A 23097-nucleotide genomic window follows, 5' to 3' on the forward strand; every position below is an offset into this window, starting at 1 on the left:
TAATACACTTATAATACAATGTGATAATTTTTTACCAAACAAACATATGATATATTTCAAAAAACAATTATAATTTATATATATTGCATACATAATTCACTTTTAATACATATTACAAATTTAACAAAGCATTGCTATAAATGATAATAAACAAAAAATATCGCTAAAATCAGTAATTATTTTTTAAAATGTATTAATTTATGTAATTTTTCCAAAATTATATGCCTTTTTGAAAATTTTGATCAATTTTGTTGCCTTTTTCCTTCCGACTCTTTAGTAAAGTGTATTAAGAAAAATAATGCATATAGTAATTTTACATATTATTAATACTTTATTTGATACACTTTTTTAAGTTACATATAACTAATGTTTACTCGCTTATATACTATTTAATATTAAGATATGTATAACTAAAATACGTGAAAATCCATAATATTAGTAACACAAACGGTTTTATAAATGCATTAGCATGTTAAAAACACAATTGCCCCTCAAAACCTTTTTCATATCTTTTCTAGTTTCCTCCATCCATATTTGTGGAGGGTACTTTTATAAACAAATATTTTTTATTCGAAAGTATGCAATACATGTTATTTTTAATACATCAAATAAGACATTGTATAAAGACATAATTTCAATATAACTAATACAAGCATAACTAATACCAACATTACTAATACAACATATTCAACACTATTCTTATGCACCTTACCAAACGACTCCTAAATATAAAGACACACCCTTAACTTCCATATTTTGTTTAAGAAATAAAATTAACAAATGTAAACTACACATAAAAATTCAAAGAAAAAGAAGTTTACACGTATATAACATAATCTGACAATATTTCAACAAAGTTTGGCAAAAAGAACATGGCACACACCCAGAAAGTAGCTTCAATCATTAATTCAGGCTGACCAAAAAAACTCTGCACTTTTTCTTCTTATTTTATTCACATTTGAACTCCTCAAACAGAATTTTCTTAAGCAAGGTAATAACGAACACTTAACCAAAACCCAAATGTAAAATTTACATCCATGCCTACGCTAAAGCTACAGTACAACAATGCTTCTAACTAAGAAGCGGCAGTGCTTGCATACAACAGGGTGAAAAATATTTCTATTTCCGGTATGTCTTGGATAACTTGGATATACCTGTTTCTATTGGGTTCTTCGAGTAGGATCTGATCCATGTGAGCGATTCGTGGAAGAAGTTTAGCTAATGGCATACCTGATGTTAAATTGGCATCACCACATAAGACACTTATGTCTTCCATCAGTACATCCACAGCTGCTTTTAGTAATGTGTCTACGATATTCCTGAATTCGGTACTGCCCAAAAAAAAGTTGGACTCTACTATATTACTGACAAATTTACCACAAAAGGCACAAGCCAAGAAGATTAATATTGAAATGGAATGTAGGAGAAACTTAAAACATTGAATATTTTCCTTTAGTTTTTGAATTCAGATGCTTTACAGGGGGAATGAGGGCTAGCTGCAAGAAGGGAAATTCATTTGACATTTTTTATGATAAAATCAGCTTGAGAAGATGCAAATTTTTACATCAGCTCTTTCCATTCTTTATGATAATGATAAAATGTACACATGAAAAGTACTTCACTATGCCGTGCTCCAAAGCAAGTAGCCTGTTATGAAGTAGTCTTTTCACACAACTTCCAGAAAGTAGCCTTTTTCACATGATCGATCATGCTAACTAGTGCAGTAAAGAAACTTATATTGATTCACAACATAATGATGAACTTAAATTACTTAAGTCACTGTTGAAATGCTAAACACAGGTATAGCAAGAAAAGTGTGTACCTTGAAAACACTGCTCGTGCCTCCAGCATAAGTTGTTCAAATTTGGATGCGTTACACAGATCTGTGCTGCCAGTGCTCGAGGTTACACCTAAGTTATTTGGCTTAGAGTCCTCTGGCATCAAAAAACTCAGCCAGTGATGAGGACTTCCCATGCTCATGAAGGTGTTCAATATCTGAATAACACTATCATGAAGTACAGTAGTGTTGAAAAAATCCTTCAGCTGTTTTCTGCAAATTAGAAGTTCTGAGTTGAATATAAAGATCATTCAGGCAAGATATATAGCATTCAGATATACATGTGGACGTGGTGGATATAACAAAGAGTAATCTGCACAAATTTTTGGTTCAAGAAGAACAGTTAAAGGCGCGCTTAAGCCCTGAAGCGAGGCTCAAAACATGTTGAGCGCTTCGCCTCGCTTTATGTGCGCTTCAGTGTCGTCATCAAGGTTTTATGGCAAACATTTCCTTGCCAATAAGTCTCTTATGAAGAAGTGACACTAAACAACTGATATTTCACTTTATCATAAACAAATTTCAATTTCTTTGGTCATAAATGTGTCATTTGTGTTTATAATTATTAGTCTTGGACAAAACATATATATTTGTATTTTTTCTCCCTTTGCGCCTTTTTCACTAAAGGTCACGCTTTATTTGCGCTTAAAGCCCCCATGGACCTTAGAGCTTTTTTGCGCTTTTCGCCTTTGATAACACTGGAACACATCAGCAGGGATATCAGCTACCAGTCAGATCCTCTAATCTTAGAAAGAAGAAAATCAGCCAGCTACGAGAAACAGCATTCAGAGAATATGCAAGGACTGGTACACACCATGTCATCAACACTGACACTAATCAATATCTCAATCATGAAATCTCATCCTGTGTGATTAGGAGAATCCCTTGGGTTACCTTAGAGCAATCAGAAAGGATATCAAAGGAGTGATCTTCTCCAAGGTTAAAGACCTTGCAAAAGCCTTTATAAAGGAGACCAAATCAAGTGTAGACAAACACATCTTCACTTGAGCAATCCACTTTACTTCTATTTCTTACTAAAGCATTGTACTAGCTTATCAGTGTAGAGCAAAGGGCTGTAGACCGGTTGGTTCTCCTTGAGAACCAGCTGACACGGAGCGCGACGCACATGTTGCGATCACTCAACTATGCCCCCCCAACCCGAAGCGATCAAAACTGTCGTAGAAGCTTTCATCCTTGAAATCAACTCTGACGACTATGAAAGCCTTCGTCTGGCTCTTATTAACGTAAACTTGCCCCTTTTTCAAGAATTTTTCGATTGTGGAAAGATTTTCTTTCTTCGAAACAAAAGAAAGAAGAAAATAGGTAGCTATATGGGTAGAAGGTTGTGGCACAAAAGCATAACTGATATCACATCAGTTCAAGAGAGATTCTACACAATCATCTTGACACACTCTATAATCAAGTTACCAAGCCAAGGGAACTAAACTAGGCACCATATCGATGATCCCAACCAGTATAAATATCTGTGTCATTTATTACTTGTCATTACTTGCATTTTAATTTATTTGTTTTGCTTCACTAACTCTCATCGCAGGAACATAGTCGATTCCCAATAATTACGAGTCGACTACTAAATCTCCTTCAAATTAAAAAGCAGTCAATTCAACCCCCCACCCCACCCACCCTGTTAAGAAGTCCCACATCGGTAGAGGGATGGAAAATTGATCTCCCTTATATGGACTTGGACAAACCTCCCCTCAATAAGCAAGCTTTTGGGGTTGAGCTAGATCAGGTGTCATATCTTTACATGGTAGAGCCAAGTCAATCCCAATTTATTGTACACCGATGTTGGCCTCCATTTAGAAGTGTTCACGCTCAAGTTGAGGCCAGGGCGTGCAGGGGAGTGTTAAGAAGTCCCACATCAATAGATGGATGGGAATTGGTCTCCTTAATAGTCGAAGTGCACAATGTCCCAAGGGACCAAGGCCAATCACAAATTTTAGGACTTATGGGGTATGATTCGTTTACCTCCTCTTTATTCTCCACAAAACCAAGCATTTCCACCCTATCCATTTTAATTAAAGTTATCATTTTCTTAAACTCAACATAGTGCATTAAAGATTACTTTAGGATCAAACTAATGATATCAATAAAAGGGATTCGGCTCAATTAAGTAGGTCAGAACAAAATCAAGGCTACAAGACTCAATGGGGCTAAGCTAGGGATATATTCTTTAGAGGCACACAAAGAAGATTCAAAGAAACGCCTCATTCATATTCCATAATTCACACAAGTTACTCGAGTACACTTGAGACAAGTTCTAGATGTTATTCAATACAAAAACTAAACAAATATCCTCCACATATGGCATCACAACACACATAAGGACCCAATGCTTGTAGCATGCTCACATAAAATGCATCACGGTGTTTCCACACAATTAAGCCCATATTCGCTATTTTCCATTTAGAGTCTAGACAAAAGAGATTATGTTTTAAGCTTGCCATTTTGATATTGCAAACAAAGTGTTACCACCCATGACGTCCAGCCAACTATCAGATTCAGCCTTTTTACTCTTAGTGACTAATTTTCTTTTAAGACGATCGTCATCCATCCATCATCGGGAACTGTCACTCCTACAGCGACTCTAAGAAGCAACAAAACTAAACAAACTATTCCTACTTGGTTGAATGGAACTATCCTCGAGAAAAGGACCGAAAACAAAATGCGAGGAACCCTCCTAAAAATAAAAAAGACTCGATAAAGCATTAAACTATGTACACTGAAGTTCAACTTCCACCCCACACTTAAACAAAACATTGTCCTTAGTGTGCAAAATAATACAAAGTGCAAAGATAAAAGAGAACTCTCTGTCGGCCTCTAGGCCACATGCTTCAAACAGTGGGTTGCCACATTAGTGGCAAAATCCATAGTCATCGAGGCTGCATTACGATCTCTATCACCCCCATCAGGATCATCATCTCCGAGGCCAGTATCATCTAATTCATCCTCCTCCAAGCCATCATCTTCATCAACAGTAACATCAATGGATTCTTGGAAAGCCAGGCCCATCCGACGCATGTATATCGCGCTATCCATCAAAGGGTAACACTCCGCTAGTGTTGCCATTTCATCCTCAATCACCGAACGGACACCTATCTGAAGTTGTAGCTAAGCCATTCCAAACATACGCCCCATCCAACTATCATTATGCGCTTGCTTGTCAATAGCAATTAACACAGGCCCTTGCGATGGAACGTGCGTTTTAGTTCTTGTGACATCAACCAAGCAGCACACTAAGTGGGGGAACGGGGGGCACACATCATGAACTTCCTCCTCAATTTGTAAAGCCCGAAGTTATCTAGTAATGATGCTCCTTTAACAGAAACGCCATCTCTTATTTGTCCTAAACTTAAGCATATTTTGCTTCAAAATAGCCCCAACATTCACCGGCAAATCTTTCATCAAACGATATACTAGCACCACTTTCTCCCTAGGGACATCAGTCGTATGCTTACACAATAGTTAGGTGCTACACGCAATTTTCAACCAAATGCGAGTCTCTAAATTGAAATGACCATAATGAAGATATAAATGACGTCCCTTGTCTCTAACCCTATCCCACCGCACAACAGAATTTACCCCACACAAAGCATACCTATATCACGATACGGGGGTCTTTCAATCATTGCCAGAAATTCAACATTGGTGTACTAAAAAAATCATTCAATGCTTCCACACTAAATATCACCCAACTATCCCTAATGAACCCTTTTTTTACTTAAACACGATATGTATTCCGATCAACATAAAATTCACAAACTAAGCTTAAACTACACTCGCCTTGATCCATGAAGACATATTGGAGTCCCAAGGCATTGATTTGGGCGAGAATGTGAGGAAATTCCTTTCGCAATCGTCCCTCATCTACATACTCATCACCTAGGTACTTGGATTCTTGTTAACATTCGTACAAATCCTTTCCATAGTGCATTACAGCTTGTTAGTCAAATTTTTGGAGCGCAAATTGGTGGTTTCTCGACTAGAACTTCCGACAGCCGCTCCTTTTCCTATTCCTCTTAGTACCCGAACCACTAGCAACATTCTTACCCTTAGGAGCCATCTTTACACCCACCAATGGAAGACATTAGAAAAAGAAGAAAGAACTTAGGGGGAAAATATACAAAAAAATCTTTTCAAGCTTTTAACCTTCCACCTACCCACAAAAACCCGACATTTCCCAAACTCTCTCTCTAAACCGTTCCCCTCTCTTAGTTCTCCCTAAATTCCCCACTTTTTATTCATCTTCTCCATTTCCTTTCTTCCCAAAAATTCCAAATTCCTCCATTAATTCTCCCAAGACCTTCATTCTCTACCCTTCCCTCAACTCAAAACCCTTAAAATCCACTCTAATCCTCCAAACTTTCAAAACCCACCCGAAACCCTTTTTTTTTTCCCAATTTTTTTCTTTTCCTAATTTCTTCCATTGTTGGGTGTAAAAATGGCTCATAAGGGTAAGAACGTTGCTAGTGGTTCGGATACTAAGAGTAGTAGGAAAGGAGCGGCTGTCGGAAGTTCTAGTCGGGAAACTACCAATTTACAGCCCAAATAATTTGGCGAACAAGCTATAATGCACTATGGAAAGGATTGGTACGAATGTCAACAAGAATCCAAGTATTTACGTGATAATTATGTAGATGAGGGGCGATTGCGAAAGGAATTTCCTCACATTCCCTCCCAAATCAATGCTTTAGGACTCCTATATGTCTTCATGGACCAAGGTAGGTGCAATTTAAGCTTAGTTCGTGAATTTTATATGAACTGGAATACACATCGTGTTGAAGTATACAAAGGGTTCGTTAGGGATAGTTGGGTGAGATCTAGTGTGGAAGCATTGATTGATTTTTTTGGTACACCAATTTGTGAAAATGCTCAATTTTTGGCAGTGATTGAAAGACCCCCGTATCATGATATTAGGCAAACTGTGGGGTAAATTATGTTGTGCGGTGGGATAGGATTAGAGACACGAGACGTCATTTGCATCTTCACTATGGTTATTTCAATTTGGAGGCTCGCATTTGGTTGAAAATTGTGTAGCACCTTACTACCGTGTAAGCATACAACTGATTTCCCTAGGGAGAAAGTGGTGCTAATATATCGTTTGATGAAGTATTTGCCGGTAAATGTTGGGGCTAATTTGAAGCAAAACATGCTTAAGTTTAGGATAAATAAGAGATGGCATTTCTGTTATGGGAGCATCATTACTAGCCACCTCCGGGCTTTACAAATTGAGGAAGTTCATGATGTGTGCCCCCCACTTAGTGTGCCACTTGGTTGATGACACAAGAACTAAAGCGAATGATCCATCGCAAGGGCTTGTGCTAAATACTATTGACAGGCAAGCGCGTGATGATAGTTGGATGGGGCGTATGTTTGGAATGGCTGAGGTACAACTGCAGATAGGTGATCATTTGGTGATTGAGGATGAAATGGCGAAACTAGCGAAGCGTTACCCTTTGACGGATAGCGCAATGTACGTGTGTCGGATGGGCCCAGCTTTTTAATAATCCATTGATGATAATGATGCCACTGCTGATGAGGAGGATGATACTGGCCCCGAAGATGATGATACTGATGCGGGTTATTGAGATGATAATGCAACCTTGATGGCTATGGATTTTGCCACTAATGTGGCAACTCGCTGATTTAAAGCAAGTAGCCTAGAGGCCGACGGGGAGTTCTCTTTCACCTTTGCACTTTGTTTTATTTTGCACACTTAAGACAACGTTTTGTTTAAGTGTGGTGGAAGTTGAACTTCATTGTACATAGTTTACGACTTTATCGAGTCTTTTTTTTTATTTTTAGAAGGGTTCCTCGCATTTTGTTTTCGATTCTTTTCCCGAAGATAGTCCCACTGAACCGACTAGGAATAGTTTGTTTAGTTTTGTTGCGTCTTAGAGTCGTTGTATAGTGGTAAGTATTCCCGCCTGTCATGCGGGTGACCCGGGTTCGATCTTTGGCAACGACGTCAAAAAGTTGTTGCTCCCCGGTATGCACGCAAGTGAAAATGGTCGCCCAAGTAATATAGATTCTTTAAAGAAATGATTTATCGTTCCTAAGGACTTGTGATCGATTTATATCTAACACTTAATTCTACAAAATAAAATCAAAGTAACTTTTTCAAGAGTTGGTGATTGTTGTTTCCTACTACTACTACGAACTATGTAATAACTAATAGTAACTAAGTATGAACGACTTTAAGATGATGTTTCAAGCAAGTAAAAGACAATAATCTCATGTATCATATTTTCGACTTAGAATTAATTTTAGTTGTCAAGTTACTAGTTTATAGGGTTAATTGTATGAGTCAGGTTAGACACCTCTCGCCGACTAGTCCAGTTAGCTATCTAACTACATCGTTGAGCGGGGATAAATAGACTAACTCGAGAGCATTTATATTTCATTCTATTTTGTAACCAAGCAAGTTGTTTGTTCGTGCGTCACACCTGAAAACTAATCACCTCAATCAAATGGGTCGACCGAGCTACCTATATTCTCTGGTCTATCTAATCCTTTCTCTCTCGATGTTAAGATTAGACAATATATTTATCTCCAGATGGCCAGTCAAGAAATACTAAAACAAGAATATAAAAGTAACTTATAATGACAACCAAGAATTAATTCAAAAAGTCTTAAATAATCAATATTACAAACGTTGATACTTGCTCTTGCACACCCAATAACAAGTCCAATCCTAACAATGGAGCCCTAAGGGTCTATTTATAACAGTTAGGGACAATAGAGTCGAAGTCCATTACAATTAGGAATCCTTTTTAATAATGTTTTGTTGAAGAAGTCGGAACAAGGGTGGGACATCGCACCCAATTCACGCCTGGTAGGCTGGCATGCCACCAATACGCCCAAATGCAACCCAGTAGCGCCAGTGATGTTGGGACGCCGCGCCAACTTTTGCTCCTGGCGTCACTTGTCGTCTTTAACTTCTTCTTTTTTTTGGATCCATCACTTCCCTTAAGATTTCAGCAAAATTGCTAATCATGTATGTTAGTATGCAATCATCGCAATACTTTGCCAAAACATGCTAGTTAGCTTAGTGAATGTCCTAAAAACTTGTGTTGAAATTGGGTAATTTGTAGTAATTGGACATATAAATATGCCCAAGATCATTAGTCTAGTGTGATCATCTATGGAACTCACAAACCATCTTTCCCATTTACAATTGCTACCCTAGAAGGTTCCAGACATCACTATGGACCAACATAAAAGGTTTTGTTGCATGATATTTTTGGGGAGAAAAAGATGAACATCTATGTTTAGCCATTTCACAAATGTGAAATTTCACACTTAAAAAGAGGATTCACTTTTATTCATAAACAATAGAGGTAATAAGAGCTTCAAATAATAAAAACTAGGATGACAAACTCTATAGTGCCATAACATGACTTTATCATCAACAAAACAGATTTCGAACAAGCTGAAATTAGAGTTACTGAATTGTCACCATCTTCAAGAAAATAAAGACCTTCAAACTCTTTAGCATTGTCAATCATCCTCCCAGAGACCATGTCCAAAAAATACACATGAAATAGAGTCAATGATAGAACGACAATTAAGGTTTTGAGTCAATTTGATGATGGACAAAAGATTATGAGACAATTTTGGAAGATGAAAGACATCAACAAGAGTCTAAAAAGGGTTAACTTGACTGTCCCTTTTCCAGCAATTGTTGAGAAGGAACCATCAGCAATTTTGACTTTTTCATTTCTTGCGGACGGAATGTAAGTTGAGAAAAAATGGGCATTCCATGTCATGTGATCACCAGCCCTTGAGTCTATGATCCAAGAACTAATACTAGTTGAATCTGTACTCAGAAAACCATAGGGTACATTACCTATTTGGGAAAAAGAACAAGTAAGAGTAGGAAGATCAGATTTGCTGCCTTGGTTCATTGGAACTTCTTAAAAGAACTCTTGGCTTTTATTGATGTTCTTGGATGACGTAACCCAATAAATGTTGTTTTAGTCATAAGCAACACAAAAATGAAGCTGGTCTGATACTACAAAAGTTCTGGTACCAAAGTTGTACAATTTGATTCACCAGGATACAAATTTATAGTATAGAAAACTAAACTAACTAGCAATCAAATCCGTTGATTCTAGCAGATTTGAGGATCAAGGGATGATTTTATTTGGATCTAATATTCTAAACTAATCAACAGCATATCAGATAAGATTTTATAAGATCAACTTAAATCCTACAAAATCATATTTAATCAGAGTTGGATATTTACCAATCAACATAAAATCTAATTGGTCACTCAGATGCGGATTTTGTAGGTGATAAAAACAGAACACAGAAGCGCCACTCATCTCGTGGTACAACAAAAAATAAAGCTCTATGGCCCTATCCACAACAGAAGCAGAATACCTAGCTCTTGGTAGTTGTGGGACTCAATAACTGTGGATGAAACATCAATTTATCGATTATGATCTAACTTTTTTAATAATGTTAGTTTGTCTAAATACACAATGCATCACTTTAGAGCAAAACATAATGACATTAAGCATTGTATTATTAGATATCATGTTGAAAATGACGATTTTTCTCTATAATTTACTGATTCCAAAAATCAACTTGCTGATATTTTTACAAAACCTCTTTTAGAAGAGACATTTTGTTTTTTTGCGTGATTGCTTAAGTGTCAGAGATTCTAATTCATTTATTTCCTCTGCTTAAATAGATTATTTTGTTGCCTTTTGTGCGCTTCTCCATGTTTTGACACCCGTCTTTTTCACCTTCTAAAGACTTCCCATCTCCTCTGCATATTTTGTTGATCCAGTGAAAAATACAGAATGAGTATGATGGAAGAATTAACGTTCTTACTAGGACTACAAATCTGACAATCATCAGAAGGAACTTTTATCACTCAATCCAAGAACACCAAGGAACTCATTAAGAAATGTGGGATAGTATAAGGAAAGTTTTAGGCACCCCTACGAGTGAGTCTATCCACTTGTCTAGAAACTGATGCGCCTGAAAATACGTCGATGAAAAATTATATCGTGGAATGCTTAGACCATTGCTCTGTCGTACCGCCAGTAGACCCGATATCATGTTCAGTGTTTGCAAGTGTGTCAAATTTCAATCCGCTCCAAAGGAATCCCATTTGGTGGTGGTTAAAAGAATCAAACGATATCTCATCGAAACTCGAGATCATGGACTTTGGTATCCTCATACCAACAGTATTGATCTAATTGGTTACTCAAATGCAGATTTTGCAAGTGACAAAACAGATCGCAAAAGCACCTGTGATAAATGCTAAATCCACAGAGAAGCACTCATCTCGTGGCACTACAAAAAACAAAGCTCTGAGACATTATCCACGACCGAAGCAGAATACATAGCTCTCGCTAGCTGTGGAACTCAAAAAATATGAATGAAACATCAATTGCTCGATTATGATCTATTTTTGGATAGTGTGCCTAGTAATAATTTCATTTCTTGCTTGATTTCGATATTGGGTACATTTAGAAAGAAGAGTGTGTTTAGCGGTAAAAGGTAATGAGCAAAAATGATTACTTTATATGAAGATCTGTGACAACACGAGTGTTATAAGTTTTTCTAAATACATCGTCCATCACTCTAGAGCAGAACATATTGACATTAAGTATCAATTTATTAGAGATCATGTTGAAAATGACAATTTTTCCCTAGAATTTATTGACTCCTAAAATCAACTTGCAGATATTTTTAAAAGATTCGAAAAGAGATTTTGCTTATTGCGTGATTGCTTAGGTGTCACAAATTCTCATAAATTTATTTCATTTGCTTAATTAGATTATTTTTTTCCTTTTTATGTGCACTTTTGCATGCTCTGACACCCGTCAATTCACCTTCATCTACTTCGCATCCCTATATCTTATCGCCCCTTAACCTTTCTCTTCCAACTATTCATCTTCCATACACCTCTACATCTCTCTGCTCCCAAAACCCTTCTCCTTATCTCAAACCTTCTATGTGTGTCACTTCCATGACTAACACCTCTCAAGTCTCCCTTCGTCAAAGCAAGAGGCTGAAAAACCCCTCTGTCTCTTCCTCTCCTGTTGAGATTTCGGACTCTTCTATGGATGATATCCCTGCTTCCTCTACCTCGAACAAAAAATCCTCCCCTTCTTTACATGCAAGCAAGAAGCATAAAGCAGATTCCATGGATTTCAAACCAGAAGACCTGCAATTGTTCTGGAGCTCAGTGGAGAAGGCCAAGTTCATGGCTTTCAAAGACAGAATTTCGGCTCCTGGACGAGTGATATGCCTCAATCAACTGGAAAGCTCTCATTGCCATGTGAGTATGTATTTCAATTTCCAGAAACTGCATCTTTTCTTTTTGCTCTGTGAAAATGAAGTGTTTGAGGAACCGGTTAAAATGTTCTACGCAAATCTTCGTGTCTCTAAGGACAATGGTGAATTAGAAACCCTTGTGTTGGGGTATCGCATTGTGCTCAGTCAAGATCTCCTTGAAAAGGTTTTTGGAACTAAGTTCTATGGAAGAATTCCCTTTTTTAGCGGAAACTGGCCTGATGATTTCGAAGTTACTCTCGAAGAGGCCACACAAGCCATTGCTGAGAAAGGTTCGAATCTCTCTGATTTCGGACCCTCTACTATGTCTTTTGAACATAGAATCCTGGCTCACATTGTTGCTACTACTCTGCTTCCCCGCAAAAGCTCTCTTAGCTCCCTCACTATTCGAGATGTTTTTGTTGTGTATTGTCTGATAAGGAAAATCAAGATTAATTGGGCTGAATGGTTTCTCGGTTACATGGAGGAAAGCTCTCAAGACTCCAGCGGGTCTGCTAGTCTACCTTATGGGATGGTGATCTCTCGCATCCTTAAGGTTGTTGGGGTAGATCTGTCTGAATACACTGCAAACAAGATCTCCGCTACCTATGATCTCACAACCTTCGCCAGCATGGGATATACTCTTGCAAATGGAAGGTGGACAAAGAAAGCTCTCTCCAAGCCTAAGGTGGGATTCTTAGACGAAGAAAAGGCTACTGCAACCTCTGAAATAGACATCCTAAAGGTAAGTGTAGCAGAATTAATGAAAGAAACCATGGAGATCAAACACACGTTAGCTGCAGTGGTTGATGGCCTACAGAAGGTGCAAGATTCCCTGTCCAACATTTCTACTCTATCTAAAGGCACAAGTTCAGGTATGGGAAATCTGAAGCTTCAACTGAACCACCTGCGCAATGAAGTCGTCAAATCCTTCAACAAAGTTCTTAATCAAGTCGACTCCAAGGCTACTAGAGTTGAAGTTCCCCAGACTGAACTTGCTACTGCTGTCCAGAGTTCCTACTTCTCTCTTTCCAAACTCACTAAAAAGACCTATCACTCCTTTGAAGGGATAATAAACACTCTGAACTATTTTCTTGCTGACCGCTGAATTACCTCTTCTTTTTGCTTGGATGTACTTATTGCCCTGTTTGTGGGCCTTTAAACTCCATCCTTCCTAGACTTCTTTTATATGATGAAGGGGGAGATGTCTTATGTTCTGCATGCCTATGAACTGCTGTTTTGCTTAACTGATTTCAAGCTTATGAATTGTTACTTTGCTTAACTGATTTTACTCGTTTGTGTGATTGCCTATTTGATATGTGATGTTAACTCTATATCAGTCTAGTAAAGGTTGCATGTTTTGTGCATTATTACAGGTCTAGACCATCCTCCAAAGCTAACTGGCCATTATAACTAGGAAGTGCTCTGAGTCTCCTTCCACAATCCTTACCCTAGTCTTGACTCCATCATACATGTCCTTGATCGCACTAAGGTACGCCACAGGTACACCTCAAGCCTCCAAGCAACTCCAAAGAGCCTCCCTTGGGGCTTTGTTTGAAAAATACTCTAGGTCGATGCAGTGGTGTCAAAGGCGCGCTTAAACCCTAAAGCGAGACTCAAAATGCGTTGAGCACTTCACTTGCTTTATGTGCGCTTCAGTTTCATCGTCTGGGTTCTAAGGCATATTTTTCCTTGCCATTGAGCCTCTATTGAAGAGCGACTTTTTTCATTAAAGCCCACACTTAATTTGCATTTTGCGCTTAAAGCCCCAATAGACCTTAGAGCTTTTTTCCACTTTTCGTCTTTGATAACACTAGGTTGATGAACACCATGTATAAGTCCTTTCTCTCCCAATACTACTCCACCAGTTTCCTAACGAGATGAATGGCTTATCTAGTTGAGTGAACCGACATGAATTCGAATTGAATTTCAAAAATTGTCATGCCCCTCTCACCCTCATCTGCACCACCCTCTACCAAACCTTTATAGTGAGGCAATATATGAAAATCCTAGAGAATGATATTTAAACTATCTTGTTTTCTCTGGGTGATGAAGGAGAATGATATGTCGACATATCAACTCCAACTCAAGTTCAAGAAATTATGTAAGACTGGGGAACCTATTGGCTTGCCTGTGACTAGCAATTGGAAGGTGGCAAATGAGCAGTTAATCACATTTATCTAACTATAACATTTGCATTGCATATCATTCATCTAGCTCGATGTTCATAGTCATTCATTTCTAGTTAAATATTCTTAGATAAAATAACAAAGTATTCAAATACGAAACTGCTTGCAAAGTTCAGGTCATAGGCGCGAACACTACTCGGTCCTTATTGAAATAATTGAAATTTCAAATCGCATTTGAGCGAGGGTTTCAGTTGAAACATTTTATTCCAAGATCATCAATTTTGTATTTTAGATTAGTTGTTAGCAATCGAAAAATATAGGCATGCTTTAACATTCTACAAAATAACACATTTAGTAAAAAGACATTGATTTGAATTTGCAAAGCAGCCATAAATATTGTTTTAAAGTCGAGTAAAGATAACACATTGCCCCACAAGTGTATTACTTCTCACTCCCCTTCACAACCCCCAATGCCACTATGGACTGCCTAAACATTTTTGCATTTAGACGAGTACATCAACATCAGAAGTAAATCTAGAATTTGAACTTTACGGGCTCAGATTTAGAGTCTTACCACAATTTTTTAACAATCCAACCCCTTGTTTTGAGTTTTAGCACCTCGTTCCTTGATTTGAGACTTCGCATTGGTTCATATAATGTTTTGGACTTGTTGGATGTTTAGTTTGGGACTCAAGGGTACTGTATATATGAGGTGACGAGTACATATGCAAGTAGAGGGGTTGTACATACGGGATTCATATATGTTATTCCACACTTTAATTGTTATTTTCATGTCATGACGAAGTTGTTCACTATCACATGCTAGTATAATGTTATAAGCATCTCTCATATGTTAGTTTGACATTAAAACTTGTCTGTATAACAGGTTACATGGTTGGACTTACTTAGCTATGTACTTTTACACATTCATACCTGTCAGTATATGTGGTTCACGTATATTTGTGATAGTTGGCACATGAGTTGTCACTTATTTTTCGATTTTAACTTACTCGATTTTTATTATTACCTATTATTTTTTTATGCTTCAGTTATCATATTAGTTGTTCTTTTCTCCAATATTTTCATCCTGTGGCTTCCTCACTAATGTATACCCTTTTTATAACTGCTTTAAAATACTTCTCTTAAGTCGAGGGCCATCAGAAACCACTCTACCTTCACAAGGTAGGGATAAGGTCTACTTACTCACCACCCTCCCAAACCCCACTTGAGGAATTTACATTGAGCATGTTGTTGTTGGCACATGAGTTGTCTATGTTGATTGATACAAACGTGTTGAGTTGTCCATGTTCTAATACGGGAGTCCAAAAGACTCTAGATATGGCATGTGGATATGGATGTCATAAGTCATTGTTCCCTGATCAACACGAGCAGTGTGCGCACAAGCTCGACTCGAAACAGACGAGTTTTTGGTTATATGTTATGGCATTTGAAAATGATTGTTATTGAGTAACGTTTGAGTCTTTATAATGCATTTGATTTGTAGACTCTTGTTAATGCATTTCTTTTTGTTGATAAACGATGCATTCATTTAAATGTTGAATCTATGGATTGTGCATATCTATGCATGTCATGTTTTGAATATTTATCTCTTGTTATTGTGTTATTGCCATCTATATACTGCACAGGGCTTCAAAGTATTTTCGATACGAAACCTCGCCACTACTTTGTTGGTGACGGTCGATGATACTTATTGAATACGTGTTGGTGTACTCGTACTACACTTTTGCACTGTCTGAGCAAATACGTATCAGAGTACCTGCGCACTCATTTGTGATCTCTGGAGTTGGTGTTGAGTTCCATTGGTGAGCCTCCTACTTAGATCCTACGATCACTAATCTTTGTAGCTTTGATAATATTTTCTTTCCAGATAGACTTGTAATATTCTGATTTAGTTGTACTTTCCCTCCTAGTAGCTCATATATTTTTTTTAAATTGGTAACGTTGTATTCTTCAGCTTTAAGGATTTGCTGGAGACCTTCAAAAAGAAGCAAAAAGAGAGTAGGAGGAACCGTGTTCTTGTCAGTATAGTTTTCTAGAGCAAAGTTCTGGCAACACATTTATTTTGTCAAAAGATTTTTGGCAATAAAAACCCCAAACTTCAAGCATGGGAACTTCTTAAATGCATGAACAACACAGACATGACTTGTCATCGATACGCCTGGCCTTGTACACACCCCACTCGTCACACTATGGGAGTTGTCCATGGCCAAAGTCACTACCTTAATTGCAAGAAGGGGATGCCGAATAATCCAGCATAGTAGTTTTCATGACTGATAGGTATAGTAATAAAGGCTTCCAAGGATGTTTCTGGCAACGTTAGGATTAATATAAGCATGTCACCAATCAGGACTGCTATCCTGACCTTGGTTCAGTTTCGACATGGCTGCTAATCCATAACTGTGCACTAGAGGGCGAAAACCATTCTTCCCAATCAGTAAAGCTCTAAAGCCCTATCTATAGAAAGGAGCCTTTTTTACTCAGTAGAGCTGAACAAGATTTGACTAGTTTTGCTAAACTCATTCTTGAATGATTCATCGATGGAATCAGGCCTAGGTGTATGAAAATTTGTTGTGATTCCCCTTCTTTCTTTGACATAGGTATTGAAGTGCGCCTCTTCACAAGGGAGATTGAAGTGCAATGAAATGCCTTAAGAGTTGAATATGCTTTGTGAAGCATCGCGTTAAGCGGTAATCTCCACATCAAAAATAAAGGCCATCAAGGATGTACTTGTTTTTACTTTTTTTGGTTTATGTTATTCCCATTAAACTTTATATTTCAGTTTGGTTTAATAATTATGTATTGTTGATTGGTTTGCCTGAAGGGTAAGGTTTAGGTGCTATCGTGATTTAGTTGAATTGGGTCGTGACAACTTGAATTTTACAAGGTCTGAAATTGATCATATGTACTTATGTAGTGAATTTTAACACATACACTGAGTCCAAATCAAAGTTACTGGGTTCAGATAAACCATACCTTACCCTCTACATCTGCCCCTGACATAACACTTCCATGACCTCCCTCCCTGCACAATTCCAACTTATATCTTCATCCTATGTCCTCCAGGTTGACTCACTCCATGAAGTCTATCTTCCTCATTTTGAATCTCTCCAACAGATATGGGCCTCTAATTTCCAGCATTTTGCATCTAGATGCTCAAGATTTTATCACAGTCGGAATCAGCCATAAGAAGAAGAATACAGTTGAGCATAGATAACCTAAGATCACTACTTTTAAGTATGGATAACCTAAGATCACTACTTTTAAGTATGGCGATACAATGATGGTGAAACTTAAATATTAAGGTTGAAATTGGAGTAACGAGGGCCAGTCTATGGCTTGAAACTTGGAAACAGTTGAGACTTTCTCTTGCATATTCTCAATTGTATTGATTTTGCAGTCCCTCTCAACTTGGAGATTGACAACTCTTTTGTTTTTTGGCATATAAGGGAGAAACAAAAAGGTTTGGGAAATCAAATTATCAGCCAGTAGTCAGTAACTCAGTTTAACCACGTACCAAACATAAATGCGATAAATGATACTAAACCGACCAAATTCCCAACAGCAAATGCTCATATACTGTGTTGTTTTGCATGGTAAAAGAATTAAGTAAGAAATAAAAGGCATACCCTTCTAGGACTTCAGAAGTTGCTCCTTCAAAACTAGAGATTAAGGTGGGCAGGCCAAAAGAACTTAAATAATCTGCACTGGCCAAAAACTGCTGCTGGTCGTTTCTGTCAATTAGATCAACTTCATCCTAAAAACAAAACAGAGTGTACTTCTCCAATAAATAAAAGAATTGTAGGCTAAATATGTACCATCAATCGAATCAGCTTTATTATAGGAAAAGGTAAAAGAAAAGAAATTGCAAGAAGCACTGAAACCCTAGGCATAAAATAATTAACACAGTAGCCTTGATTTTCTGTTTTCGTTAGGTAACAACCAACTGAAATTCCATTTTCATTTTAAGCTTCTCGCAAAACCCGCTACCTCTGTTTCTGTTTGAATATGGACCACAAGGTTCAAATGTTCTCTGTTTGTTCGTGCATACGCGCACACACACCTACATATTGTTTTGAAACATAGGGAGTACAAGAACTAGTCAAATTTTAGATGTTGGAAGAACTAGTCAATTTAAGATGTTGAATATTTTCCAGTTATACTTTCCTCATTTAATATCATGAAGCACCACATAAATGTATATACGAATAAACTTTCTTTTTCTTTTTAACAAGTAGAAATTTTAATAGAATAAGGAACCCAGAAAAGATAGCAAAATTCGGGAAGAGAACCCATATACTCAGCATTAGATCCAGTTCTACCAAATTTATGTCCCATTATCCAGCATCAACTACACATTTGTCTCCGTTTTTTAGATAGGTTCCTTCTTGTGTGTAGGTTATAAATGATTTTCCAGCTTCTTTGCTTTGTTGTTAAAATCAACTGCACATAAGAGTCTGCTTCGTTCTGTGTTTGTATTCAGGTACTGAGGAATAGTCGAGGTGCGAGAAAGCTAGCCTAAACACCACTGGTATAAGCAAAGAGAAGTTATATGCTTATATTTTCACTTCCCTCCTTCCGTTTGTCATTATTTCCACTTATCTCTTGCCCACTCTACAAGAAAATTGGCATACACACACACACACCTTCCAATAGAAAAAAGAAGAATCTATATTGTTTCGTTGGGGGTTTCCGGGAAAAGACCATTGCATATTCCTCTAGTTCCTTATTAAAGATATTCAATTCATTAGAATAGAAGTTAATGAGGGTATATATGTCAAGCAGATGTGTAGCTTCAAGTCAAGGACTTGCATGATAACATTTCAATGTGAGAAGGAATATGAAAGTGAAAGATAAATTAAGATCCCTCATGTGACAACGGGGAATTTTGGAGGCAAAATTGAGTGTCAGGGTGTCTAAGAAGAACCTGAAGATGATGGCTAACTTTTGAAATATGCATAAGTATCTTCTCGAGAGCGATGATAGATCAAAGCATCATGTCTGGTCAGTTCATTTAACTATAATACACAAAAAGACTTCAAAAGGCGGATTGTTTCATTCAATCCCCCAGAAAACTCTCAAACTTGTGGGCTGATGTCTGTTCGTATCGTTTCTAGAGAGCCCATGGACCTAACTTTAGTCCAAACATTATTGGAAATTGGAATTGTCTCTGCAATCCTAGATCCATGATTCCATTATTTGGAAGTGTGAAAGAGAGGAATCAGAACCACATAAACAGAACCTGGTCCGATAACTCTATACTTAGTTACCTACTTCAAAAAGAAAATAACTCTATACTTCGCAGCAAAGAATGGAAATCCCACTTAGTTAGGGAACTCAAAGATACTTAGGTAAATATCAAGGTGCTCTTATCAAATATCATCAGAATTTCATGGAGAACGACCTAAATATTGACCTTTCAGTAGGCTGTACCATTTATGGGCCTATATATGCAACTGTACAAAGCTTCCACTACATCACAAACTTGCAAAACCTAAAGGTACCAAAATTACACTCTGCCAAGAGGAGATTATTACCGGAATTTTAATTTAGTATGTATAGTTAGATAGAAAGAGGACCTACATCTGAAATATGCATTGTAAAAGCTTGCTAGTTTTATGGATAAGGAAATAGTACATATTTTCATTAATGAGTTTGAAGTATAATAACTGACAAGAAAATAAAAACCCAGCTTTCATTCACATTCCAAGCAACAGACAATCCACAAATGAAGCCACTTGGTGAACAGATTTTTTAAAAACAAAAAATTATAAGCAAAGTAAAGATGAGAGCCAGGGAAGTTTCTACAATAATGAAGAAAAGAACTAGGCTCTAGGCACAAGATGGACACTGAGAAGAATAACAGGGTAGTTAGGAGACAAAAACAAAATTGGACGTTGGGAATATGAAAGTAAAGAAGGTTTATGTAAGAAAATTAACACTTGGAAGGGTGATAGAGAGTATAGAAAGTTATCAGTGAAATCCTTCAGTTCTAATGGTTTGGATATGTTGCAGTCCGGGGGAAGGTACACTGCTATAGCTATCAGTAAGCGTGATCTGGATGATTTCAGGAGCTGAAGCCTAATATAGATGCCATTGCCAACTCTGACGCAGTACCAACAAGAACTGAGAAGTATAGGCCTTCTCAAGTACTGAATTTCACTGTAATTGACCTGTGGACTAGTTCGTTGTTCCCAGCATCAACACTAATCAGTAGTTTGTAGTCTAAAATTTCATAACCTTAAAGATTTAAATTAGCAACAAGGCTTCTCTAATAAACAATTTAGAAATAGTGATCATCATAATTGCAAGCTACTAATTATGAAGTCATAAACAAGAAAAGGGGTAGCAGTTCTTACAAATTGGCCATAACCTCCAATGCCACGTGCTGTGTCTATATAGATATGTCTCCCTAATATGTTTACTTGAACTCTAATATATAAGCTCAGCAGTGTTGCAGCCCACAGAGACAACACCATTCTTGTAAAACCTGGAAGATCACAAACACATAACAAGATAAGACAACAACTTCATGTCAAATTTCAATGCATGAACCCATTCTGCATACTTAAAATTTTGAGTCTGTCCCATAGCTCGAGTTTCTGTGCAGCTGTTAGACTATTTGGCAGATCCTTTCCTTTCATCAACCTCTCTGTCAAGTGTGTAAGGTCCAATTTTCTTTCTATCTGACTACGTAAACATCGCACTACATGAGGCAATGTTGTTGAATCAGCTATTCTTTGAACATTCTCAAAATGTGCCTTCACCCTACCGATCAAACAAAGCCAGTTCAACCATTACTGAAGTTAAGCATGACAAAACTCTTTAGAACAGATAATACACTCCAAAAAAAATAAAAGCAAAAAAGAGAAATCTTAACAGGAATTTAATGAGTTCATCACTTCTCCTTTCCTGTTCGAGTTCCGTGTGAAGATCAGAGAGTTTTCTCCTGTGTCTGTCATACAACTTGTACAAAAAATACCCACTTCCCAGAACACCAAGTGTAACATATGCCTTTCTCCTATATCTTCTCCAAAATTCCCTATTCCAAGAAAACCAGAGTCAATACGGAATGATATATCAATCAAATATTGCCCGAATCACAAACTAGTTAAAGTCGTCTGTGTGCATTCCAAATAAACCTAGAGTCAGAAACAAAATTCAATTTTTAGATATTACTTAACTAACATTTATACTGATACTGTAAATCAATCAGATATGCCCCAATCACAACCTAGTTAAAGTAGACTGTATGCATTCCAATAAACCTAGAGTCAGAAACAAAATTCAATTTTACATGTAACTTAACTAACATTATATTGATACTGTAAAATTCTTACTTGAAAATCAGTAGACATAACAGAAAACTGGAATTCGACTAACCACATTCAAGCAATTTGGTGTCGATATCCTCTGTTTGTTTCACCGGCCTTTGTTGCGAACACAGAGGGTTTTGGCTATTTGATGCTGCTTTGTAGTTTGAACTTCCAATTTCGAAATAGGCATGTGTGTTTGTTTGGTTGGAGCATTTAATAAAATAGCGGCTTCAATTACTAGTTACAAGGAAAATCCATAAATTCTCTCCACAACTTAAATCAAACAGTTACTTGCACTCTTTAGATATCACGACAACCTACTACGTACGCTTTAATTATCATCATAACCTAACCTATTGTATATTTTTATTATTCAAAAGTGAATTTAATATCACTCTAACATGTGTAAAATTACTCTCACAGGTTATGGTATAATATATTCACTGGCTACACTAATATTACTCGGTGCCATGTGAGAAATTATTTTTTTATAAAAAATCTTTTCTTTATTAATTATTTTTCTTTTATTAACAACATTTTATATAATTAATCTCTAATAAATTGTTTAAATTCTCTAATAATTGTACCTTCTTCATCACAAAATCTCACTCATTCCATTCTCTAATAATTATACCTTCTTCATCACGAAATCTCACCCACTCAATCTCTTATCTCACGAAAAAAACTATATTTGGCTAACTTATTCACTACTGATTCTTTGTTTTTCATCATCATCATATCACCTTCAATTCTTCTTATTCTTCGACATTCACCACTAAATATCACCATCACCATTTTTATGATTACTTTTTTCTTTTTCACCGTCTTCGATTTTCACTCTCTTTTTTTCAAAATCGTTACCCAGCGCCACCACACTCATAAAGTTGTCATCTATACTAAATTCAAAAAATGATTAATCTTCTTCACCATTTTTAATTTTCTTTTTTCTTTTTTAACCCATTACCTTACTGGTAAAGCTACAATTACAATCAAACTCAAAAATTGATCAACAACCAAAATTTCGTTAACAAAGTCAAAAAAATAGTAGAAATATAAACAATCAACCAAAATTACCTAAACATAACTTAAGAATTAATTTATTTTGTTTATCCGAAATTCTTTATAGATTCTTCCTTCAGTAAAAATTATCACAAAATACAAATATTTACTAACAAATCTATGAGAATTAACTTAATTACTAATTAAAAAAAAGTTGTGCTTTGAGATTGGGATGTATAAAGAATGAAGAAAAAGAGATGTGAAAAAGAAGAATAGGTGTGAGAGAGGGTGAGGAGGAGGGGTGGGGAAAGGGGTTCAAAAGTTGATTCTAATTATTTTATTTTTATTATTTTTGTTTCTAACTGACACGTTTAATTTTTATTTTCATTTTATTTCTTTGTCACGTCAGTTTTAAGGGGTAAATAAATTCACTTTTGAATAGTAAAAGTGTGTACTATGTCATAATGATAGTTTAAGCGTGTAAATA

General features: G+C 36.7%; 1 protein-coding gene across 1 annotated transcript; it reads right to left on the bottom strand.

Moving 5' to 3' along the window:
* Positions 1 to 773: 773 nt before the first annotated feature.
* On the bottom strand, positions 774 to 21941 carry LOC107005461 (peroxisome biogenesis protein 3-2-like). The gene is made up of 7 exons (XM_015204060.2): positions 21679 to 21941; positions 21176 to 21337; positions 20864 to 21063; positions 20655 to 20785; positions 17925 to 18052; positions 1823 to 2050; positions 774 to 1331 (listed from the first exon to the last, which is right to left on the bottom strand). The coding sequence occupies exons 1-7, from the start codon at positions 21681 to 21683 to the stop codon at positions 1076 to 1078; spliced, it is 1110 nt and encodes a 369-aa protein (XP_015059546.1). The 5' UTR covers positions 21684 to 21941; the 3' UTR covers positions 774 to 1075.
* Positions 21942 to 23097: the final 1156 nt, after the last annotated feature.

Source organism: Solanum pennellii, chromosome 12 (assembly GCF_001406875.1).
Source record: "Solanum pennellii chromosome 12, SPENNV200".
Lineage (NCBI taxonomy): Eukaryota > Viridiplantae > Streptophyta > Magnoliopsida > Solanales > Solanaceae > Solanum > Solanum pennellii.